Source organism: Taudactylus pleione, unplaced genomic scaffold, assembly GCF_031769625.1.
Source record: "Taudactylus pleione unplaced genomic scaffold, aTauple2 ptg000199l, whole genome shotgun sequence".
In the NCBI taxonomy this organism is placed as follows: Eukaryota; Metazoa; Chordata; class Amphibia; order Anura; family Myobatrachidae; genus Taudactylus; species Taudactylus pleione.
Window position 1 is genome coordinate 5,880,416 of NW_028284601.1, and position 26,395 is coordinate 5,906,810.

General features: G+C 46.9%; 2 protein-coding genes across 7 annotated transcripts in view; both read right to left on the reverse strand.

The window, feature by feature from the left end:
• B3GNT8 (UDP-GlcNAc:betaGal beta-1,3-N-acetylglucosaminyltransferase 8) overlaps positions 1–3,454 on the reverse strand; it is a 36,931-nt gene extending 33,477 nt beyond the window's left edge. Inside the window, exon 1 of the mRNA XM_088477063.1 lies at positions 3,411–3,454. The gene's annotated coding sequence lies outside the window, so the exon portion shown is untranslated. The remainder of the gene's footprint in view (positions 1–3,410) is intronic.
• The window catches only part of DMAC2 (distal membrane arm assembly component 2), a 47,980-nt gene that overhangs the window by 15,432 nt on the left and 6,153 nt on the right, over positions 1–26,395 (reverse strand). For 4 of the 6 annotated variants that reach the window (XM_088477065.1, XM_088477068.1, XM_088477067.1 and 1 more), the window contains 5 exons: positions 24,455–24,636; positions 24,257–24,337; positions 17,884–18,020; positions 4,054–4,216; positions 3,429–3,587 (listed from right to left, as the gene is read on the reverse strand). In XM_088477065.1, the coding sequence (XP_088333191.1) occupies positions 3,429–3,587; positions 4,054–4,216; positions 17,884–18,020; positions 24,257–24,337; positions 24,455–24,636 (722 nt within the window). The remainder of the gene's footprint in view (positions 1–3,428; positions 3,588–4,053; positions 4,217–17,883; positions 18,021–24,256; positions 24,338–24,454; positions 24,637–26,395) is intronic. The other 2 variants (XM_088477070.1, XM_088477069.1) reach the window with 1 other exon arrangement.

Consider the following 26,395-nt stretch of genomic DNA (forward strand, 5'->3'; position numbering starts at 1 on the left):
CATGGACGTCAGGACTGACTGTCCATGCTGTTCATCCAGATGTGCAGCCACAGCTGCATGAAGAAAAAGCTTCAGGGGCTCTTCTAGCCCCCACTCCAACAGGTGCACCCGACTCCGGCCGGGCACCAAACTAAACTGAGGTGCCTTGGCCCGGGGGCGGGGTATAGGAGGGGGACCTAGTGCATCCTGGGAGGCTGAAAGCTTAACTCTTTGGTGCCCTGCGACTGACGTCACACCTATACCCCAAGGTATCCTGTGGATACCCTATGGACCCTGAAGTAGAAATTATAAAAATAAAACTTGGGCTGCTTAAAAGCAGCCTCACTGTTCTAACGGTGATCCAGCTCCTGCCGGACACCAACAAAACAGAGTTGACTTCGGGCTGTGGGCGGGGTATAGTGGGGGAAGGACCGGAGCATCCTGGGATAGTAAAAAGCTTTGCTGTTGGTGTCCGGTCCTCCAAGCACCACCTACACCCCATTGTCTCCCTGTGGAGCCCTATGGACCCTGAAGAAGAAAATAAACACTTAATAACCTATCTAGAAATCTGTTACTGTGGATTGAAGCTCAGATAGGTTATGTTCAATTCTAAGTGATATTGGTCCTCATTCAGAGGCGGATGCAGTGTAAATGTCTTCAGTCTGCGCACGTGTCATAGTCTCACCGCGCATGTGCCACAATGGTCTTGCAACGGCAGTCGTAGTGTGGATTAAGACGCAGGGTTATTGAAAAACTGTGAATGCTCGGTGGAGGTAATGGGGGAGTGGCGACAAACACAGACGTGTCAAGACCCTTTCGGGCGCATGTCGCAGCCAGCGACTGCGTCTTCTTACGCAGTTTCACTGGTCCCGGCGGCTTAGTTGCGACGGGCATTCTGAGCAACCAAAGAGATGCTTGGAGGTCCAATGCCGTGTCTTTGCATGCAAGCTGCCGGATTTGGGAAACCGGCGGTGGGCATCTCTGTACAAAAGACGGGGCTGAAACATTTGCGCATCTTCTCAGATCCTCTGTGAATGAAGACGCAGCAGCAACGCGGTTAGCGCCCGCCACTGAATCGGGCCCATTATCATTAAACATAAAAAGTATCATCGCCGCAATGCGCACATCAAGACATCATCACTGCCGGATGCATTATAACAGCAATGGCGATCTTTATCCCGGTTATAACGATTGCACGTCCTGAGTCTGACACCACTAATAATAATAACCCAACCACACAGAGAGAAAGGTGACCTATTTCTGCTGTCCTGGCTACGCAGGGAAGCACTGAGTCAGGTTATAACAAATACATTTTTTTGATATGCAATAAAAATTATTTTGACAACAGTTCATTAGAGCAAAATATTAAAAACAAAATATTTCCTCTAATTTTTAAATATTTTGCTCAATTGAGCTATTTTTAAACTAATTTTTAATGCATCAATAAAATGTATTTGTTTTAACCTCACTCAGGGCCTGATTCAGACCCGGTCGCAATCCATCGCTCCGGGTCTCGCTGTCGATGTTGAGTGACAGCACGCCCCCTTTGGTGGGCGGGCCGGGGGAGTGGCTGCCCAGACGGAGGCGTTCCCATGAGAACGCCTACTGTTTGGGGGCGGCACCACTGACATCACAAGTGATGTCAGTGGGAGAGCTTTCGGCTCTGTTTGAGCCGAAAGCTCTCTGGGGCTTTGTGGCCACGAGACTCTACCACAAGGGTCTCGTCGCAAGCCCAATGGTCGCGATGGTCTTGACCATCATCCTGGCCGCTCGCATTAGCTGTGGGTGGCAACCCACAGCAATGCGAGCGGCCAGGAGGCCGCTCCATAAAAAATATAATTTTTTTTTTTAAAAAGTCGCCCTGATTCAGAGCGAGCGCTCTTTCAGAGCATCCGGCTCTGAATCAGGGCCTCAGTGCTTCCCTGACTGTGAGTGCACCAATAGGTGCCCTTTCTTCCTGTGTGGTTTAGAGTATATACTGTTTCTTTGCTCTGGTGACTAGACATTGTCTAACTAATTACTGTCTATCTCTTATACCACATCCGGATACCTACTGACTGTTGTCTGTATAATAACCCTGTCGGGATGCCAGTGTCAGGATTTTGATTGCCGGCATCCCGTACCCAACCCTCTATTAGAACACATATGTAGTCAGCTCCTTTTCATACAATATGTGTTAGGAGGTGTCACCTAAGCAACGAAACAATATATACTCTAAACCACATGGGTGTGGTATAGGAGATAGACAGTAATTAGTTAGACAATGTCTAGATAGACACCAGATGTTAGACAGTTAATAGTCAGACCAGGATAAAAATTCGACACAGACAAAAGTCAGACACACTAAAGTTAAGGTGGCCATACACGGTGAGATTCAAACGTTGATCAGATCAGTTGTACGATTTCCCTTGAAAATTCTTCCCTTCAGATACAGGACGATGTATATTTAAAATGCAACTATTTCACATAAGACCATACGATTTGATCAGTCACATCACATAATGTGTGTCAATTCGTACACGATCAGTTGAGATCTCTCTGCAAAACCATCTGATCTGCGATCCAACTAGACGACGGCGGGGACGCGCATCGGGGTCGCAGAAGACTCAAAATACAACTATTGTCAAATGATTGGTCTGTCCAACCTGTAGAACCTGCCCAAATCGTGTGATCAATCGTCCCATGTATGGCCAGCATTAGACATGTAAGAAGTTCGACAGGTACAAAAGGTCGACAGTGTTAAAAGTTCGACACAAAAATGGTCGACAAATTTTTTTTATTTTTTTTTTAGCCCTAACCTTGGTGCCTAACCCTAACTCTACCTCCTGGTGCCTAACCCTAACCGTCTGGGTAAGTGCCTGACCCTAATCTTAAAAAAAGAAGAAAAAAAATGTGTCGACCATTTTTGTGTCGATCATTTTCATGTCAAACTTTTGACCTTGTCGACCTTTTGTACCTGTCGAACTTTTTACATGTCTAACTTTAGTGTGTCTGACTTTTGTCTGTGTCAAACTTTTATCCTTATCTAACTATTCACTGTGTAACATCTGGTGTCCTATGTTGACATTGTCTAACCAATTAATGTCTAACTATAGTCCAGAACCCTAGGTGTCCTAAACCCTCCCCCTACTCCTACCCCTCCCTCCCCGATGCCTAATCCTAATCTCTCCCTTATTGCCTAAACCTAACCTTCCCTTCCCCTCACCCTAAACATAACCCTCCCACTTTAGTGCCTAATCCGAACCCTCCCCCTAGTGCCTAACCCCTATCCCTAACCCCACTACTTACCGTCCAGATTCCGGCGCCGATATTCTAAACGCCGGCATCCCGACTGTAGGGATATTGACCGCATCCCCTAATAGATACTAGTGCGGGCGGGTACAAACCATTACCAATAATCCTTCTGCCACTCACTCTTCTGTACAACTCACCTCCTATTGTCTCCTCACCTGTTCATTTCTGGGGCTCTGACTTCCCCCGTCTCCAGTCCATCTATGTAATCCATCCCTACAATCTCACAGGCTGGCATCACCTCCTCCAGGAGGATCCGAACTAAACCTTTGTGGTTGACGGAGGGGAGGTCGGTCAGATCCAAATGCTTAAGATTCCTGGGAAGATGAGCGAAATGAGGCGGCTGGAGTTAGATGTCAGTAATATTCAGTAACACGAACTGACTGCCTATACTGGCTGTGATCTAGTGACAGCATTGTTATGGGAGGCACAATATGGCTGTCTCCACTGCATCAGGTATATATTAAGTAACAGCAGAGCTGTCCACAACACAGCCATCAGTATAGCATACAGTATCTCACAAACAAAAATCAAGTAATTGCCATGATCTAAACAAGGCAAATCCCAATGTGCTCATAGAACACCCTCAGCCCAGGCAACCTCATCCCCCTTTCCAGCAGACCAGTTCCCTTGTAGCATTCTAAAATTGGGAATGCACTAAGCAGTAGGAAATCCACACAGACATCACTGCTAATATGCAGGGCAATGGCGTTTGTCTCTTGAAGATTTATTCTTCATCTGAAAGTAGGTAATGGAATGGGAGAAAACCTAGCGGATACTCACTGTAGATGGTGCAGGGTAGCTAGTCCTCGCTCTGTGACATGGGGACAACCAGCCAGTGAGAGGACTTCCAAAGAATCCTGAAATGTATGCAGCCGGCTTAAAGCCCAGTCATCTACGTATGGGCAATGGCTGAGGTTCAGGTTCTGCAACTCCTGTAGTGACACTGTGCAACAGAAACCATAAACATTACAGAAAGAACAAACACTTATCACTTCACTCCCTGACACAAGACTTCATAGATTTAGGCTTTCTTTTTTATCTATATAGTGTCAACATATTAGACAATGCTTTACAATCAGAGAAATTTATTCAGTCTCTGCCACCATGGAGCTTGCAATCTCGCTTCCCTATGACGAGTACAAGCACACACATCGCCTTTTGTAAATTGTCACCTAAAAGAAAATAATGACTTTAAAATCATACACATTTATTTTCAAAGCTCCATGTCGGAAGCATCTATTCACACCTGTGACGGGATAAATGACGGTTTTCTAATCAGATGTATAATATCCGCTGTTACTGAATGGAGCTGCACTGTGGTGCATGGTGCTGTGTATACTGAGAGAAGTAGAAGACAGCGATGGGTGCCACGTGCAGTCTGAGCAGTCAGACAAACCACCATTGTACCCTCACACCCCATATAGGGGGGATGCAGTCACCATGTCGACAATCAATGTCAGCACCACAATGTTGGCAGTTATGACGACATTGTCGAAAGGTCAACACTGAACATGTCGACATCCTGCATAATATCGAAGTGTGAAATATATACATTCTGCAAGGTGGCGGTGGGTTAGGAACTAGGCTGAGGAGAGGGTTAGGCACTAGGGGGAGGGGAGGTTAGGGGGATGTGGTGAAGATCCAGACAACCGGGATGTCGTCTGTCTGAACGCCGGCACTGGAATCCCGACTGCCGAGAGAACACCAGGTTTTGGCACCCTAGGGGGACTTAGGTTAGGCTGCGGGAACGGGGAGGTTAGGGTTAGGCTCTAGACAGGGGAGGTAGGTTGAGGCACCACTGGGGGGAGAGATAGGGTTAGTCACTAAGGGGTTAGAGTTAGGGTTAGTCACTAAGGGGTTAGAGTTAGGGTTAGTCACTAAGGGGTTAGAGTTAGGGTTAGTCACTAAGGGGTTAGAGTTAGGGTTAGGCACTAAGGGGAAGTGTTACGTTTAGGCAATAAGGGGGGAGGGTTGGGTTTAGGGAAGGTTAGTATGAGGGTGCAGGAAAAGAGAGTTAGGGTCAGGGGGTAAATAGGATAGGGGAACATTACTCACCGTTCCCCAGTCGGGATTTGAACCATCAGAATCCCATCCATCGTTATTTCATACCGACTCTGAGGTTAGGGTTAGGCACTTGGGGGAGGGGAGATTAGGGTTAGGCACTTGGGGGAAGGGAGATTAGGGTTAGGCACTAGGGGGAGGTTAAGGTTAGGCACTAGGTGGAGGGTTATTGTTTGACTCGAGGGGGAGGGTCAGGAACTAAGGGGAGGGGAGGTTTGGGACTAAGGAGAGGGTCTAGGGGGAGAGAGGTTAGTTTTAGGCACTAGGGATTGGGCTATTGTTAGGCACTAGAGGGAGGTTAGGGTTAGGCACTAGGGAGAGGACTACTGTTAGGCACTAGGGGGAAGAGTTAGGAACTAGGGGGACGTTAGGCACTAGGGGGAGGGCTATTGTTAGGCACTAGGGGGAGGGTTAGGATAAGGGGTGTTACTCACCGCCGGATCTGCTCAATCACAGCCGGAAGTCATCATCACATCACAGCCGCACCCGGAAGTCACCACTGGACCACCAGGAACATTTTGCCGATATGTCATCACTAATGACATGATGAATTTTGACATGCTAAGCATGTTGACATTATGACCATATCGACATAATATACCCAGTCCCCATAGAGTTACGCAGTACATTTTGTTATTGGGGCATTGCATTCCACTGCGTTGTGCTCAGCCAAATATCATGGATAATTCACTATGGTCCTTATTTCATTATTTTCCTTTCTATCGGTCTCAAGTCAACAGTAATAATGGATGAACTTGTAATATTCCTCCTGTTAATTGTCTTCAGCTACCGTCATTAAAAGGTGTTACACAAGAATTTACAAGAGAGTTATGGTTTCGGTCATTGTCCCATATTGCTCTTCACAGGGGCAGATCTAGACTCTTGCTTTAGTGCGGTGTATTATATAAAAGGGGCATGTTCTTAAGACGCACCCCCTTTTCATCAATGTAGTGTACCACACATTATGCCACATAATAGTAGTGCCCCTTATACACATTATGCCACACAATAGTAGTGCCCTTATACATTATGCCACAATAATTCCCCTTACACATTATGCCACACAGTAATACCCTTTACAAATAGCAGCGCTGAACTCCATAGGGTAATAAAATGACCAGTATCAGAATAAAATGTATATATAATTTCATTAACCATCTAGGTTGGGTTAGTCATTAAAAACGAGTATATAAAAGAACTACATAATAAAATGATAGAATAATCATGCATATGGGAATCCGTAGAATTACATAGTAACAATTAGGAGAAATGTATCATTTTCACGGTCACCATAAAACATATTACAAAGTCCACACAAGGGCAACAACTAGTCTGATGTAAATCAGCCTACAGGACTGCCAGTCGCTGGTCTGGATGGGATGTATACAAAAGGGTCTAATGGATAGGTCTCATTGAAAGCACCTGCACTGCAGTGGTTCAAACAGATTGTACATATGGGTAAGAACTCACGTTGCCAAATAGATTATGTAAATACGTTTGCCGGTAATTGGTTTTCTTTTAAAGTGTTGTTAATCCCACAATGGAAGGAGATGCCATTATGCACCATGTCCTTGTGTTACCACAGACTCTGCAATAAACAGCCATACGAGAGAAAATATCCCTGTCAGCTTAAACAGGTGCTGCTGCAGTGAGTGACCTGTTGATAATAATAAAAGCTGACCGGGGGATGCTGTGAGAGCTGGTTGGCAGAAAATAAAAGGCCCAGTTTCGGCCATGAAAGCGTGTATTTGAAAAATTACATTTAGGAGCTGATTGGCTGGGACTTATCTTTCTCCACCATCTCTCTCTCATAGGGGCCTATTCATCATATGAAAAGTGGCCCGTTATCCATGCGGAAACGCTCGTTTCCGCATATTTAAGTTCCCGGTCAATTTATCAACAGGAGTCGAAAAGGACCACCCGATATTCAGCAAACTCCGAAAACGGAAAATGTTTGGCATTTGCCTACGAGAACAAGCGCTATCTTCAGATGTAACCCCGTGGCAAGGTGAATACTTCATCATCGGGGGCCACACAGCCCCCAAGCTATGTTAATAGACCAATCAGGTTGGCTGCTCCTGATTGGCGGCCGGTCCGGGAGCTCTAATTGACATATCCCTTCTGTTGTCGTGGTCACTGCCGGGGTCTCATGCAGGAGCTGCACTGCTGCAGCATCAGTACTGTGTATATAGTGGCTGTGTGTTACAGGGGGGCGATCGCCCTCCCCTGGATCCGTCACTGGCTCTTCACTTCTCTCACCACACTTTTGTTAGTTTCATTGATATGTGAAAGTCCTCTCACAGTGGTCTGGCCAGACAAAAGGGAGACTGAATTGACCCATGGTGCGTACACACTGGGCGATTAAAGTGGACGACTGAACGATAACGATATCGTTATCGTTCAGTCGTCCACTTTATCGTCCATTTTTAACACAAAAAAGATGAACGATGACGACGACGCGCGTTCCCGCGGGCCGTTCGTCATCATCGTTCATCGCGCTGACATGCAGGCCAACCTGACGACCTCGTAAGGTTGCTGCATGTCAGGGAATGGGTGAGAGAGCCCGGCGCTGAACGATATCGCTAATGATATCATTCAGCGGCTGTGCTCAATGTCATGAACGACATTGAGCACAGCATGCCGGGGACACACTAGACGATATCGCTCAGGGAGCATATCGTCTAGTGTGTATGCACCTTTAGGGTTTAGATCTACTAGATGCGAGTTTGCAAAAGTGATCTTGCATCTTATAACTCACATACATAGCAGCAATGTGTGCTTCCACCAAATACAGACTCGAGACGATGACTCCATTTTTTCCTACGAAAAGCGGCCTGGCAGAAATCATCCTGGGCTGCAACCAAGATAGCAGGGCCATATAGAAGGCTGTGGGTGGCCATAAGAGAGATACTGGAAATTCATAAAAAGTATAAAATGTAATGGTGGAAGAGTGATAGGCAGCGTGTGGGATTTTAGGCTTCAGATAATGTCTGTAAAGTGATTTTTTAGGGTTTTTATATGTCTGTTAACACTTTGGAAAAGCCACTTGTGGCTCCCATCTGCAAGTTTAAAAAAAACATCTTTACACTTCCGGTGGGCGGGCCAGCTAACATGGCCGCTTTTTAGCTGAGCTCCGGCTAGTGGCTCCTTACACTGTCCCTTATACCCTGCTTTTGGGGACTTAGGGGCTTCACACCTCCCCCACCTTACTGCCGGAGTGGAGAGGGACAGACCGTTACGTCTCTTACCCTTCCGAGACGCTTTACCGCCGGAACCTGGGCTGTGTAGCCTCCGTGACGCACTGACTGAGGTGCGCTATCCAGCATGTGAGGACGAGCGGCTCCCTCCACCGCGCTGGCTGCCGGAGCCTGCCCACGCTACCCCTGCATCTCACCCTCCCCGGTGACAGGTCACCTCTAATTACCTGCCTGGTTCCGGAGATCCTACCTCTCCCACTGATCACCTCCCTGGATGCTGGCAGCCGGACTGGGTCTTCCAACGCAGGAGTCTTCTGGAGTGCTGCGCGATCCCTGGATGACAGGCAAGTGTGCTCACAGCATTCAGCGAGTGCTGTAATACATGTGACTCCCCTCCATCAGTCCTGCAGCGTGAAATTGTGTGCGGTCGTGCACTGCACTGGGAGCTGCACCCCTTCCATGCCGTGGAGGGTACGTGTAGCAGCATTTACTGATCTCCTTTCCTCTGAATAAGAACTGCCTGAGTTGTCTGCACCTCACAGATCTGATTACTTGGCTGTGGTCCCCATCTAGTGGTGAATTTCAAGTACTACAGCTACGTATCTTCATTACCACATTGATTTGTGTTTCACCATCTCCATTATATATTTTTGTTTTCCCCTTGAGAACCTTACCACAGTGAATATGGAGAGTTATGTTAAGAGAGCACCCAGATCCCCTCGGAATCCACAGGCGACCAGAACCAAGTCGACAGCCTCAGCCTCCGATGTTTCCCTATCCCCACCATCATCTGGAAAAAACGACTCTCTGGATACACCGTTTGATGCGAACAAATACAGTCCTTTATCTATAGAAAGAGCCAAAGAGATTTCTGATATCAGCTCACCTCTTCTAGACATAAAGTTGGCCCCTTATGGAAGCCTTTAATGCAGCTACAGCCCAATTATCCCAGCACACCAAGAGATTAACTGAAGCTGAGGATCGTATCTCGACTTTAGAAGATGATATTCATGAAGCCAAATCATTGCTACACTCTCACAATTCTACTACTGCAGCACTAAACGATAAGGTTGAAAACCTCGAAAATCAAAACAGACTAAAAAACTTGCGTCTAATCTAGCGTTCTCGCTAGGGTGTTTTAGCGGGGCGCTGCGCCCTGCCCTCCTTCTGGAGGGCAAAAAGCGCCCTGCCCTCCTTCTGGAGGGCAAAAAGCGCCCTGCCCTCACCACGCAGCGCACTTCTAAGACAGCCTGCGGGTGCCGTCCTCACCCACGGGTCACAGTGTCCCGCGGGTGGGGAAATGTGCGGTGACCCGATCACCGCCGGTGAATTAACGCTGGGCGCATGCGCCCGGCATCTATTCTACCTGTCAGCAGCGCTTGGGGGCTGCCCGGCGTGTCCGTAAGTGCCGGGCACGCCCCCAAGAGTGACGAAAAGGTGACGCGTCATATAGACACGACCCCTTTTCAATGGCAACGCCCCCTTTTCGGCGCGCGCAGAAATGCCCTCTCTAGCTCCGGTGCCCTGCCTGCCGCTGGAGCTAGAGTGAACACTATAATTGGTCTCCCTGAAACAGTCAAACCCAAAGATCTCCACACAGTAGTCTCTACCTGGCTCCCTGAGACTTTGGGAATAACCTCTAGCTCTATACCGTTGATGATTGAGAGAGCACATCGTGTAGGCAGTGATGGACAGCAGACACAACAGCGTCCACTCGTTCATTTTCAAATTGTTGAATTATCTCGATAAAATGCGAATTCTGGAGGCATATCGTAAATCCAGCAGCCTGGTCTAGGAAGGATCTAAGGGCCTGATTCCGAGCCGCTCGCTCTGAATCAGGGCCCTCCTCCCTCAACTTGGAGCGGCCTCATGGACGCTCGCATAGCTGTGGGTTACCACCCACAGCTATAGCGAGCGTCCATGATGATGGTCGCGATGGTCAAGACCATCGCGATCATCGGGCTTGTGACGAGACCCTGCGGTAGGGTCTTGCTGCCGCAAGCCCTGGAGTGATTTGGGCTCTATCAGAGCCAAAATCACTCCCACTGACATCACTACTGATGTCAGTGGGGCCGGACTCAGACAGTAGGCGTTCCCATGGGAACGCCTCCGTCTGGCAGCCACGCCCCCGGCACACCCACCAAAGGGGGCGTGTTGTCACTCACCATCGACAGCACGCCCCCTATGGTGCGAGACCCATAACGACGGCTTGGCCGTCATTATTCGGGTCTCGCGCATGCGCACGACGGAGCTCCCTCCGTCGTGCGCAATTCGGCACCATCAACCCGCTTGCGAGCGTCCAGCGCTCGCGAGCAGGTCAGAATCAGGCCCTAAATTCCTTCTATTTCAAAACTTTTCCTTCCGAGTCTCCTCCAGACGACGAGCGTTCTCACCAGTCCGTAAAGAGCTATTTTCCAAGGGCATCCGTTTTGCCCTGCTCTACCCTGCTAAGTTGAGTAATTATACACCACAGTAAACCTTACTACCTAGACTCACCAACTGCTCCACAAAACTTTGTGAAAACCATGGACTGTCCTGGTCCTTATACATCCGTGGATGATAAGTATCATATTGTTGTAATCTCTGCAGTTGATCTTTCTAGATATTTTACAATGCTAATGTTTGAAATATTTCACTCACTCTGGTTACTAATTTCTGAGATACTATGTGTCTATTGTGTGGTTGGGGGCTCTATTGACGGCTCTCTCAAAAATTTTTCCCGTTTATTATTTTTCTTTTGTTAATTCTTATCTTGCTGAGCTCCAATGGTTATTGAGGTAATTTTTTCAATTGCGTATTTGGGTACAGTTAAAATATAAAAACATTGACAGATTATATACCTATTGCAAACGCTCTGTTTATTACATTTGTCAGGTCCTTTTTGGTTTTATACAGTGATATATCATTAAATTGTTTATGTTTTCCCTGGCTTACTCGCTGGGACGAGCTTGGGAGACCCTTTAGATGGTTTCTCTTTGTCTATTTTCCCGATGTTGGAATAGGTTAATGACCAGTTTGCATACACAAATAACTCACTCCACAGTAATTAAAAAAAAATCTCACACTACTATCTTGGAATGTTGAGTTGTTAAACACCACGACTAAACGTAAGAAAGTACTGCGCCACCTCAAAAAATACCGACCCAACATCGTTTTCTTACAGGAAACACACTGGCGCTGTACTGACCCAAATACTTTAAAAGACACATGGCTGAGAGAATATAGAGGTGCGTCCTATACAACCAAGACACGGGGTGTACTCATATTATTTAGTAACTGTCTTACTTATATGGTTAAGGAGGACAAGGTAGACCCAGAAGGTAGATACTTGTTATTGAAGGTAATAATTAATACTGAAACTTTCAACCTGGCTAATATTTATGCTCCTCTGGGTCCCAATGCGGAATTTTTTTCCATTTTATATACAACCATATTACCGTGGGTGGATGGCCCCCTGATTCTGGGAGGTGATCTCAATGTGGTTTTAGACCCCTCACTAGATGTCTCAGGTGGTCCTAGAAGTGAGGGAAGCAGCCGTTCATCCCCCACTACCACTGCTTTGTTAATAGATTCTTTGGGTTTGGATTATTGGGTGACATCACACACTTTAGTGCATAGAGTTGTAGACGCAACTCTTGAAGATATACTTATTTCTGACCACGCGCCCGTTAAACTATGGATACAATTAGATGTCCCTCAACTTTCATCATATAACTGGCGCTTTCCTGACTACTTGGCTTCCTCAGTGGATTTCCAAAATTATATACAGCAGACGTTTCTCAATTACACTACTGACAACTGTGAACACAGGGACTGATTCTGACCCGCTCGCGAGCGCACATCGCTCGCAAGCTTGTCGATGGTCCCCCACTGCGCATGCACGAGACCCGGCCAGCGACGGGCGCTCCGTCGCTATGGGTCTCGCACCAAAGCGGGGCAGCTGTCGATGGTGATCGACAGCTTGCCCCGTTTTGGTGGCGGGCAGGGGGGTGGCTGGGCAAACGGAGGCGTTCCTGCAGGAATGCCTGCTGTTTGTGGGCGGCCCTACTGACATCACTCGTGATCCACATTGCGGACATTAATCTTTTTTGGCAGGCATCAAAACCAGTTCTGAGGGGTCACTTAATTTCATATGTTGCGTCAAAAAAGAAAGTATTACAGCAGAGATTTTCTCAGGCTGCTAGGGAAGTATCTGCTAAATACTCTGACCTTTTGATGGACCCCTCAGAATTGAACAGATTGTCATATAAAGATGCTAAAGTTGTTTACGACACCTTATGTGAAGAACAGGCCCAACTAGATTTCACCTACCGTAACAATAAATATTTTAGATGGGGCAATCGCCCTGGTAAACGGTTAGCAAATTTGGTGAAATCCTCGACTGCACCTAAACATATTTCTTCCATTCAAACAAATTTGGGCTCACTTAGCTCTAAACCAGATCAGATTAGCAAGACATTCTTTAACTATTTTGAGTCTTTCTTTAGGGAATCCCCAGATCATCTGTCCCTGGGTAGAGATTTCCTGGAAAGGGCTAGTTTGCCAAAACTATCAGATGAGGACAGGGAAATTTAACAGCTCCAATTACAGAACAAGAAATTGCTCCGATTATAAAAACTTTACTACAGGAAAGACACCAGGCCCAGATGGCCTATCCGCAGCCTATTATAAACTCCTTTCCCCATAACGTCTTCCTCACCTCTCCAGTCTATTTAATGCTGTTATTCAGGGTGGACAGGCTCCACCGGACTTCAATATTGCACGAGTTATTCTGATTCCAAAGCCGAACGAAGATCCTACACTGGTCGCTTCCTATTGACCGATTTCTTTACTGAACCAAGACATCAACATTTTTACCAAGTTATTGGCTGTGAGACTACAGCAGATTTTTCTAAAATACTACACCCCGCTCAAACAGGTTTTCTTAAAAACCACCAATCGGTAGATAATATTAGAACTCTCGTTGCAGCTATGATCAAAACCCAGCGAGGGAGAGGGGCAATATAGTCATTAGTTGCGACGCAGACAAAGCTTTCGACAGTGTCTCCTGTGCACATTTAAACAGGATACTTTAATTTCAGAACTTTGGCCCAGAATTTACCCATGTCTATAACACCGTGTATCACACACCGAGAGCCTTTCTAACTGTCAACAATCTCAACACCCAACCCTTTTCTCTTACCCGTGGTACGAGACAAGGCTGCCCGCTGTCTCCGCTATTATTTAATTTGGCCCTAGACCCCTTATTAGGTCCTTTTTTAATGAAACTAGGTGGGAAGCTATCAAGCTGCACAAACGGAGATCAAATGCTCTGCGTTACCGAATTATTTACTATTATATTTTGCAGACACAAAATTATCAATGCCATACTTGATGGACTTACTTGATTCTTTTGAAATGATATCGAGATTTAAAATAAATTGCACTAAAACTGTTGCCTTGGCTCTCTCTCCTGAGGCCAAACTGGGTTGGGGAGATCAATTTCCTTTCAAATGGGCTACTGAGAATTGCATCACCTATTTGGGAATTAAAATTCCATCACACCCTACCAAACTATATGATACTAATTTTTCCCCCCTTGTATCACGGACTTCCTTGGATTTTAATAGATGGTCACGTCCTTCCTCTATCTTACTTAGGGAGATGCCATCTACACAAAATGATTTGTTTTTCTAGATTTCTTTATGTTTTACAAATGCTCCCTATAATACCATCTAAAACAGAACTGGCAATACCAAATAGAGCACTGACAAAATGTATATGGGCAGGTAAACGCCCTAGGGTATCTTTGTTTAAACCACAGCAAAGTCGGAACTTGGGAGGTGTCAATCTGCCGTGCCTCCGTACCTATGCTCTGGCTGCACACTACAGAATGGCACGTGATAGGATTGGGGGCTCTGATGTTTATATGCAGCGGCATATAGAACAGGCCTTTATCCCTGACTACAATTTGACTTCCTTACTGCATACCCCCTCAATATACCCCCTCAATATCTTTCCCAGCTTCAATAAAGGAAATTATCCTGATACAATCTACGTGTATGGCGTAGAGTTTAATTAGATCCAACCTGAAAGTATCAAAACCCAATTCTTTATTCTTACCATTGTGGGGCAACCCGAATTTCATACCGAATGCAACTTCTTAAAATTTTCAAGGCGTGGCACGCTGCAGGATTATGTTACGTGTATCAGTTTCTAAATATTGATAATATGTCACCTATCTCTCGCTCACAGCTACAGGATAATTTCCTCTTCTTTCTATACCACTATTTCCCTTTTTACAAGCGGTGAGTTATGCTCAAAAAATACTTCAAGGCTCAAAGTTAAACCAGCTTTGCTCTCTGGACAGAATATTACTTTTTAACCCTAAGGACCCTCTTTCCACTTTCTATGCACATTCCTGCCCTATCCTTAATATAGAAACCGGTTTGACCGGTTTATTAAAATGGAGGATAGATTTCCCTGATCGTTCCATGAAGGATATTCTGGAAGTTTATACCAAACTCAATACACTTTTGTTTTCATCCTCCTACACCGAAATGCACCAAAATTTTTTACACAGAACATATAATTCACCCCAAAATTAAAATATATTATAGGGGACGCGATAAACTCTAATTGTTATAAATTGCGATACCCCGGATGCAAATATTATGCATTGCTTTTGGTTTTGTTCTCAAGTTTAGATATTCTGGAAGACTCTCCAAGATTATATTGTTAACCTTCTGAGATAACATTTTAAATTACTAAAGAATGTTTTTTTTTGCGTATCTACCCCAACGGTAGTGATGATGGTTTGACAAAGGGCAACCTCATATTACTTATTAAATTGTCAGCAGCTGCCAAAAAGGCTATTTTATCACAGTGGATTTCAACTGACTCATTCCTATTATCGATGTGCAGGCCTGGATTAGCTCGTATTTCCCCGCCAAATTCGGCTGCCAAAAATCGGGTCTCAGAAAGAGGCAAAACGTCATCTTTCATGACAAACATCATCGTTCATGGACTTTTTGTCCAGGAATGATGATGTTTGTCCATGAAAGATGACGTTTTGCCTCTTTGAGACACGATTTTGGCGGAAAAATACGAATTTGGTGGGAAAATCTGAACTAATCCGAGCCTGCACATCCCTAATTCCTATACATTTATGTCACACAAATTTACCTTTTTATTTTTCATGGATTGGACAGAAGCTTCGTAACATAAGGAAGAACAAACAAAACATTTTTTGAAACCTGGCTTCCCTATATTCACACAGTTTCGGATATAATAAAAGAAGCATTAAGAAAATGTTTTGGTTTAACGGAATGGTACAATTTGGAAATCCTAGGTGCTGTATGCCTTTCTGATTGATGCAGTTGGTCTTGTGGCCAAAATTGCTAATGCTGGCCATACACGCTGCAATTATCGGGACGATCCGCCCGATATCGGCGGATCGCCGCGATAATTGGAGCGTGGGGGGGGGGGCGACCGAGGGTTAAATATTGCTCGGTCGGGCATGCTTGATTGTCCAGCATGCCCGTCCGATGCGATATTACCCGGTAAACTGTCGGCCGCATCGGGCAGTGTATGCCCAGCGCGGCCGACAGACAGACATTTCCTGTGTTCCTTCCTACGGAAGGAACAGGGAAATGTCTCCTCCCCCGGGGGCGGAGCGCTGATGTCGGGCTATACACTGTGAGATTTCTCTCACAGTGTATGCCGCGGACATCTGCGGCTGGCAGCCGGCCAGATAAAATGTCTGTCGTTCTGACAGACATTTTATCTGGCAGTGTATGCCCAGCATAAGTGTGAGCTATAGTTTTGTCTATATTTTGTTGGTATGTATTTTTGTATATCACAGTTTATAGGCTATTGGATATTTTCTAACAAATATTTGTACCTGACTTTGTATTTGGATTTCTTTGTCAATCTGTCAATAAAACTGTTTAAAAAAAAACATCAATACAGCACCTCTACATACATCTCTCACATTATGTACACCTCTACATACATGTCCTACATTATTTACACCTCCACACACCTGTCCCATATCATTTACACCTCCACATACCTGTCCCACATTATTTACACCTCTACATACCTGTCCCACATCATTTACACCTCCACATACCCGTCCTTCATCATTTACACCGCCACATACCTGTCCCACATTATTTACACCTCCACATACCTGTCCCACATTATTTACACCTCCACATACCTGTCCCTCATCATTTACAGCTCTACATACCTGTCCCACATCATTTACACCTCCACATACATGTCCCACATCATTTACACCTCTACATACATGTCCCACATTATTTACACCTCTACATACATGTCCCACATCATTTACACCTCCACATACCTGTCCTACATCATTTACACCTCTACATACCTGTCCCACATCATTTACACCTCTACATACCTGTCCCACATCATTTACACCTCCACATACAAGTCCCACATCATTTACACCTCTACATACCTGTCCCACATCATTTACACCTCCACATACATGTCCCACATCATTTACACCTCCACATACATGTCCCACACTATTTACACCTCTAGAAACATGTCAAACATTATTTAACCCATTTTTGAGCTTTTTACTGAAAAATGACATTTATTTTATGCCAAATGATGCCATTTACACCCCTCCAAGTGCATAATTGTTCATTAGGAGGGGTGTACCAGAGGTTCTGCACTGTGGGCCTGATTCAGAGATGGACGCTAATGCAATTTTCACACAGATCGAGCGATTGTTTGCCATTGCATATGTACCACACTGCGCTGCGGATGCATTGCGATTACGCACGCACAGAGGAATCCATCATTAAGTGAGTGATAGACTGCCAGCGTTTGTGGGTGGTAATGGGGAGTGGTCACAAATACGCAGGCGTGCCTATACGTTTAAACGCCGTTACATGGGCGTACATAAATTAGCCACTGCGAATGCATATGCAGCTGTGTGTGTCAGAAGAGCACCCAAGGCTGCGGCTGGTCAGACCTTCCGCAAGGGTAAGATGGCCGCCGGTGTGCTTCAATGTCACTGATGTTTACGTAGGTACTGCGATCACATTAGTGTCAGTCTCTGAATCAGGCCCTGTATCCCGACAGGTTTACCTTAAAATAACAATTTATTCTACCTTTTCACCTGCTCAGAGGGGTGCGAACAAAAAATGCAAATTCGCTGTGAAAACGGATCACAGGACTCGATCCTAATTGAATTAACCTATAAATTTGCTCATAACAAACACACAGACCTCTATCTTGCATTCGCAATTCCCTATACTAGGCACTGTCAAGAAAACAATAATTTGATGTTAGATTGATTTTAAAAAATGATCACGTGACCTCTCACCTATATTGCTCAGGCCCATGTAGTTCAATGTGCTACCACTCAAGTCCACGCTTTCCACCGGCACGTCCTTGTGCTGCAGGAAATCCCAGCTGAATTGCCCACCTTCCTGCCGGTACCACTCTGTGTGGCCCTTGAACCTGAGGGAAAGATCTCACAGCATAAACATCCTGAAAGTACTTTTCTTTACAGCTACAGCCTAAATGTGAAGTGCCATATAAATAACATAACAATTGAACTTTCACTAGATATCGATGGAAATACTGATAACTTTGAATAAAAATTGCAAAATGTAATTAGAAAAAAAAAAAAGGAGAGTTATGGTGGACTTACCTTTGTTAACTCTCTTTCTTCAAAGTCCATAGGGTCCAGAGGGAGACAACGAGGTGTTTGCGGTGGACAGGAAGACCGGACACCAAACAGCTAAGGTTTTGCAATCCCAGAATGCTCCGGTCCTTCCCCCCTATACCCCGCCCCTGAGGCATTCAGTTTGTCAACAAGCCCAAGGCAGGAGCAGGAGAGAAGGACGACTGGTACACTGAAGAATCACACTCTCACACAACGGAGAAAAAAACCAGTGACCAAGAAACGTAACCCACAGAAGCCAGGTGTGTTGGGGCGGGTGCCCTGTGGACCCTATGGACTTCGAAGAAAGAGAGTTAACAAAGGTAAGTCCACCATAACTCTCCTTTTCTTCCTCAAGGTCCATAGGGCTTCACAGGGAGACAATGGGGATGTCCCAAAGCATTTGTTCAAGGGTGGGGACGCTCCTGAGCGGAGAGGAGAATCCGGAGTACAAATGAAGCATCCTGAGAGGCAAATGTATCGAAGGCATAGAACCTAAGAAAGGTATGGATAGAAGACCACATGGCCGCCTTGCAAAGTTGTTCAGCAGATGCGCCACGGTGGGCTGCCCACGAGGGACCCACAGAGCGAGTCGAACGAGCAGAGACAGTAGCCGGCACAGGAAGACCAGCCTGCAAGTAAGCCTGTGAGATAGCCATGCGAAGCCACCTGGCCGGAGTCTGTTTGTTGTTAGCTGGCCAGCCCTTCTTGTGGAATCCATATAGGAGAAAGAGGGAATCAGTTTCCTAATGGAACTTGTACGGTCCACATAGATTCTCAGAGCACGGACCTCATCCTCCGAGATGTCTGGTGATTGGAAGGCCAGGACCACAATTTCCTCATTAATGTGATAATGAGAAACAACCTTGGGAAGAAATCCAGGGCGAGTTAGAGTCTTCGTAGTGAGCCATTTGATAGCCACTGAATCCAGGGGTTCAAACGGAGGGCCTTGAAGTGCTTCGAGAACCACTGACAAATCCCACAGAGCCACTGGATGGACAAAGGGAGGTTGAATACGGAGGACACCCTGAAGGAAGGTGTGAACATTCATGCAGTGGAGCAATTCTCCGCTGGAACCAGATGGAGAGAGCAGAAACGTGCACCTTCAAAGAGGCTAGGCGGAGTCCAAGATCCAATCCAGCTTGAAGTAAGGCAAGTATTCTAGAAATCCGAAAAACCTAAGGATCAAGGTTTCTGGCAGCACACCACTGGAAGTATGCATGCCATACTCTGTGATAGATCCGGGCGGAGGCCGGCTTATGTGTTTTGAGCGCGGTCTGGACCACAGAGCGAGAAAAACCCTTGGACCTTAGGAAGGACGTCTCACGAGCCGCGCCGTCAAAGACAGACGGACCAGGTCCAGGTGTAGACATGGACCCTGAGGCAACAGAACCGGACGTTGAGGAAGTGGGAAAGGAACGTCTATGGAGAGGCTCTGAAGGTCGGAGTACCAATGTTGTCTGGGCCAAGCCGGAGCTACCAACAGGACAGTGCCTCTGTCTTGCTTGAAATTTCCTAAGAATTCGAGGAAGAAGGCAGACTGGAGGAAATAGGTATGCCAAATGGAAGGTCCATTTCACTGATAAGGCATCTACGAAGGCTGCTTCTGGATCCCTTGTCTTGGATCCGTAGACCAGAAGCTTGCGATTGTGTTGAGAGGCCATGAGATCCACGTCTGGAAGGCCCAACTTGTCCACCATGAATTGACCTCTGGGTGTAGAGACCACTCCCCGGCATGCACGTCGTGTTGGTTCAGGAAATCCGCTCCCCAATTGAGAATCCCGGGGATGAACACAGGGAAGATGGCATTCTGCCCATGTGAGAATGCGTGATACCTCTGCCATTGCTGACAGACTTCGAGTGCCTCCCTGGTGATTGAGGTAGGCCACCGTTGTGGCATTGTCGGACTGTACTTGTACTGGTCTGCCCTGAATATCCTGAGCAGGAGTGAGAGCTCTGTAGATGGCTCGGAGTTCTAGGAAATTGATTGGTAAGGTTGTCTCGGCCGGAGTCCAGCGACTTTGGAAGTAGTGCTGGCCGGTCACTGCGCCCCACCCGCGGAGGCTGGCTTCCGTGGTGAGAAGTACTCATTCCGGGATCCAAAAGGGGCGACCCTTGTTCAAGGGGGATGTCTGTAACCACCAGGAGAGGGACAGGCAAACTTCCGGAGAGAGATCATCGCCTGAGACCTGTTCAGATGAGGCAGCCCATTCCACCTGGATAAAATTAGGTGTTGTAGGGGCCTGGAGTGGAACTGAGCGAATTCCACCATGTCGAAGGTGGATAACATGGACCCCAAGGTCTGCATTGCTGAGTGAATTGACACTCGACGACTGTGGCGTAACCTGCGCACCCGTTCCTGCAGTACTGAGATCTTGTCTACTGTCAGGAAGATTCTCTGAGCCTGAGAATCCAGAAGAGCTCCCAAATGCACCATCCTTTGTGAAGGGAGGACTTTTTCCAGTTGATTAACCAACCAAGTAAAAGAACTGCTGGTGGGAGCACCTTAGGAATGAGAAGACGTACCCATGAGAGACCACTTCTTGTACCCAAGAGTCTGTGGTGGTTTGACGTCAGCACTGGGCAAATTGAAGAAGTCGGCCTCCTACTCCGATATCCCCCAGGGGGAGACCCGCTGTGATGTTCTGGGTTGTTTGTGGACCCGGGGTGGTAGCAGGAGCGATCACAGAAGCAGATTTGAAAATAAAACTAGGATTTTTAAAAAGTGCTTGAGTAGACATATAATGGCAGTAAATAAAAGTCCAGGAATATATAAATGTGCACAAGAGTTCTGTGGTGGGAGTAAAAGGGTTAATGTCCAAGTAGAAACAATTAGAGCTGTCCAGGTGTGCAGGTAGTGAAACTGAAAATAATCAAACCAGGTATGCAGGTAGTGAACTGAAAATAAACAAGCCAGGTATACAGGTAGTGAACTGAAGCGCAGGATGTCAGCAGGCTCAGGCACTCAGGTATGGGTAAGGGTGATGGAGGAAGTGGGGTAGTCCAGTGGGAGCTAGGAGCTGACAGGCAGACTGGCAGACAGCGAATTCACAGGAACAGGAAAGCACAGAGAACTCCCTCTCAGCTAGGCTGAGATACACGTTGCACTGGCAAAGAAGGAAGGCACTGACCCTTCCTAAATACCCCATGCCGTGCTGTTACTGGCCGGAGGGAACATGTGACTCACCAGGATTGGCCAGCCGCATCACATGGCCAGAAGGCAAGATGGCGGCGCCCATGCCAAACGGAATGGAGACGCCGCCAGGCCTTACCAGCGCAGAGTGACAACAGGCCCGCACAACAACGCGCGCAGCCAAAGCCCCCCGCCAGACACCAGCTCCGCCACCAGACAGCCCGCGCCACAATGACCTCACAGGTAACACTCGCCTAGCGCCATGCTGAAATACCCTGGCCGTGACACCCGCCCCGTCAGGCTGACGGCTTGACCTCGGATTTAGTAGCAGGACGTCTGGTGGCCCAGGCCTGCTTGGTCCTGGGCTTGGACTCCCTTGTGGAAGCCAGTTGCAGAGGAAAGGACTGGCCTTTAGCTTTTGCCTGGGGACAAAAGGACCTAAAGGAGGAACATCTGAGGCCTCGGTGTAGATGCCAATGGCAGAAAGGCTGTCTTAGATGCCGCCAAGGTAGCCATAATCTTATCCAGCTCCGGACCAAAGAGGATCTCCCCATTGAGGGCAGTGATTCTAAGGCCTTCTTAGAGTCCGAGTCCGCTTCCATGAATGAAGCCAAAGGATATGGCGAGCTACCACCGAAGTAGCAGACGCTTTGGAGGCCAAGAGACCAGTATCCAAAGCTGTGTCTCCTAAATAGGAGGCTGCATCCCTGATGTGGGAGATATAGGATAGCTGTCCCTGGAAAGCATCCGAGGGAAATGATTCCTCCTGAGCATCAGCCCAGCTCTCAATGGCTTTTGTCACCCAGGCAGTGGCCATTGCTAGATGAGTAATAGTTCCTGTAAGAGAATACACAGACTTGAGACAAGTTTCAATCTTCCTATTCGTCGTGTGCTTTAAGGAGGAAGCCATAGGGGGATAGGTAACGTACAGCTTTTAATCAGACGTGTGACATGGGAATCTACAGCTGGTGGAGCTACCCATTTAGTACAATCAGCTGCTGGAAAAGGGTAAAAAGAAAACAGGCGTTTTGGTGGCTAAAACTTTTTACTGGGAGTATTCCAAGCTTCATTCGAGTTCAGAAAGCTGATCCGAGTGAGGAAACTCCGCTAAGACCACTTTCTATCTTTTAAACAGTGGTTGTTTTGTGAGTAGGCTCAACATCTTCTAGCTGAAGAATTGATTTGACAGCTCGCACTAAAGCAGGTACATTTATTTTAGACTGAGGCTCTTCCTCCCCTGAGGGAGACTCGGAGAGAGAGAGAGCTGCGTCTTCTGCCTCCTCAGATGACACCTCAGAATCTGAGAGTTGTGTAGACTGTGAGGATAGCACAGTACGTTTAGTAGATTTACTGGATAGGGGCTTCTCAACATATTTGAAAGGCAGTGGAGGTAGCCGCTAGACTCTGTACTGAGTTAGAAAGTATGTCTACCCATGGAGAAGGCATAGGAGGCACCTTTGCTTAGATACAGCTGCAGGAGAACATAGCACAGAATATGGCACTGAGCAGAGTGCAACCGCACAGTATGTGACAGCCTTCACAAATACGAGCAGATGTGAAGTACAATGTACCGGTATGTTAGGGTTATAGTGAGAAAAAATGGAAAGGCATAAGCTGACAGTATAGTGAAAACACACAGACAGACAGCGCTAGCATAAGTCACATACAATGCAGAAATCAATATGACTGCAAAGGGCACTACAATCAACTATTCAGACCGCAGTGGCTGGTAGGCTATAGCGCTACATAACCTGGCTCCTAGGAGAGGTATGTAAGGGGACAGGACCCAGCATTCCCAGAGAGCGCTGTGGCTGCAGCATAGAGAAAATGGCCGCTGGAGATCTCTGGGAGGGTGGGGGAGAAGGATCAGCTCAGGGCGGCAAGATAGCAGTGGCACTCCGAGCTGGGTTAGTGACCGCATTAACAGAGAGCTGACCTTCCCTGGCTGACTTTTAACCACCGGTTCCCTGGTCTCTAGCACCAGTATATATGCCCTGGTGGTCTAGTGGAGTCCCGGCTCAGGGGGCGGGGTATAGGGGGGGGGACCAAAACATTCTGGGATTGCAAAAGCTTAGCTGTTTGGTGTCTGGTCTTCCTGTCCACCGCCTACACCCCCATTGTCTCCCTGTGGAGCCCTATGGACCCTGAGGAAGAAAAACACATTTCCTTTGTGTCATGCTTCCCTGGATCTTCTGGTTTGTAATTAGGTAGAGAATAATGGAAAGCACACTTATATCTTATTGTATGTATGTACCAGTAAGCTTACAAGCACTACTCTATTACTTTTATGTCTGTCTGTAAATACCCAGTACTATGTTTTATTAATGTTTTTGTTACGAATTGTAAAATACTATGCAGTATGCCGGTGCTATATAAAGAAATATTAATTTGCCGCTCATGGTTAATGGTTTTGCAATCGATGGCAGAGATCCGATTGTTCTCCACCATTGAAGGCATACAGCATGGTTTTTTTTTTCCAACGACGCTGAGGGCATAGACCTTAGCTCCGCCCCTGATGACATCCACAAAGCCCCAACCTCTTACCTGATTGGCCCACCGTGTCCCGCCACCTCTCTAATCAGACCATCAATGGTCTCTTGCCATCGATGTAAACTACTGATGGCACCATTGGTGGGAGCAGTGGCAGTACTAGGGGCGGGCAAGCAGGGCTATTGCCCGGGGAGCTGCGGCCACAGTGTCCTCACCTTGTCCGCTGCAGCTCCACTGTCTGAGACCATCACGGCGCTGCCACTTTCGCCCTGAGCTCCACAAGGTCTAGAACCGCCCCTGGATGGGAGACCCTTTGATGGCCATGCCGACAAGTCAGAATTGTTACGTGTATGCAAACTAGTTTTAATATCTCCCGCCATGCACAAAGTAAGAAATCCCGATTCATACCTTACAGCCCCCTTTTGAGATAGGGTGTAATGAACAGCAGCAGCATTTTTTCCATACAATTTTTCAGTGTTGAGGAAGTGCCTAAAACAGACAAGCAAACCAGTGATACACAAATCCAACTACAAATAGTAATGAGAGAGAGACAAAGAAATCTATAATAATATTAGGAAGACGGAAAGAGGAGATACGTGTACTTACTGGTTACTATTTTGTAGTTTCCAGTATTTGTACTGGGTGTTCCAATTCATTAAAGTCTGATAGGCTGGAGAATGGCGGCTCAGGTATAGCTGCACCCTCTCCTTAACGTCGGGGAACGAGTAGGATGTACTGTGACGAATGCACCCTCCTCTGATAGGTCGCAGCAGCCTCACACTCTGCAACTAGGACAGCGGCACACAGTAAATAAAACGTCTCCTAAAATGTTATATTGTTCTGCTTTGTTTTGCTTTTTAAATATATTTTTACATTTATATTCAACACAATTTTTTATACATTTATGCTATTACGATTCATAATGTACTCTGGGGGCACAGGGCCTGATTCAGAGCCGGACGCTCCGATAAGAGCGCTCGCTCTGAATCAGGGCCCTCTTAAATAAAATTGGAGAGGCCTCCTGGCCGCTCGCATAGCTGTGGGTCACCACCCACAGCTTATGCGAGCGGCCAAAAAGATGGTCGCGATGGTCAAGACCATCGCAACCATCGGGCTTGCGACGAGACCCTGCGGTAGGGTCTCGCTGCCGCAAGCCCAGGAGTGCTTTTGGCTCTATCAGAGCCAAAAGCACTCCCACTGACATCACTAGTGATGTCAGTGGGGCCGGCCCCAGACGGTAGGCGTTCCCATGGGAACGCCTCCGTCTTGGCAGCAACGCCCCCAGCACGCCCAACAAAGGGGGCGTGCTGTCACTCACCATCGACAGCACGCCCCCTTTGGTGCGAGACCAATAGCGACGGCAAGCTGTCGCTATGCGGGTGTCGCGCATGCGCACGACGGAACTCCCTCCGCCGTGCGCATGCGCACTAGGGCACCATCGACCCGCTTGCAAGCGCTCAGCGCTCGCGAGCGGGTCTGAATCAGGCCCACAGTACAATGGGCATAACCTCTGCTTCCCTGGGGTTGAACACGCAAGGAAAGTTACAAACACCTCCCTCAATTTTAGACCCCAGTCAGTTCTTCATTAGTGTTCTTTTGAGCTGGACCTCAGCTCTATAATATTATTTCTTCACGGGTAGTGGACAAGTGAGCTCTCTGACGCGTTTCATCATATGTCACATGTCATGATGTGACATATGATGAAACGCGTCGGTTGAGCTTCACTTGCCCCTTCTGGCTTCATGTCAGAGCACACGAGATCTGCACGTTGTATAGACATCTATATAAAGTGACTGAACAGCAACATTAGTGGAAACCGGACCAATTGCAAATTAACTTTGCTAACAGGTGTAGATGGACGTAATGCCGATAACTACGCATTTGAGCGATTATCTGTGAATTCTAAGTCGCACTGCACATGCATCAAGGTACATTACCGTAGTAGTTTGCACCGACTTTTTACTCACAGCGTGATTGACAGTCAGGGAGCGTTTGTGGGAAGTAGCTGGGAGCGGCGGCTGTTTTAGTGGGGTACAGTGCCCTGCCCGCTTTGAAAAGGGCAGAATGTGCCCTGCCCCTTTTGGCGGCGCCCCGCTAAAACAGCCTGCAGGTGCCGTCCTCACCCGCGGGCCGCAGTGTCCTGCGGGTGGAGAAAACTGTGGGGTAGCGATTACCGCCAGTGAATAGAGAGAAGGGAGAGCTTGGGGGGCAGCCCGGCATGTCCGGAAGTGTGATTTGAATCACTCAGTGAAGCACCTGCTAAATAACTTATTCATATACCATCTTACACAGTAACGTGATCATATTCTCATCGGTTTGCATTAGGACAGTTGCATAATTGAGAATGATAAAGTCAGAGAAATCATATAAGCTATAACCATATAAACCATAGCATATGCCCATATAAACCATAACCATATAAACCATAGCATATGCCCATATAAACCATAACCATATAAACCATAGCATATGCCCATATAAACCATAACCATATAAACCATAGCATATAACCATATAAACCATAGCATATGCCCATATAAACCATAG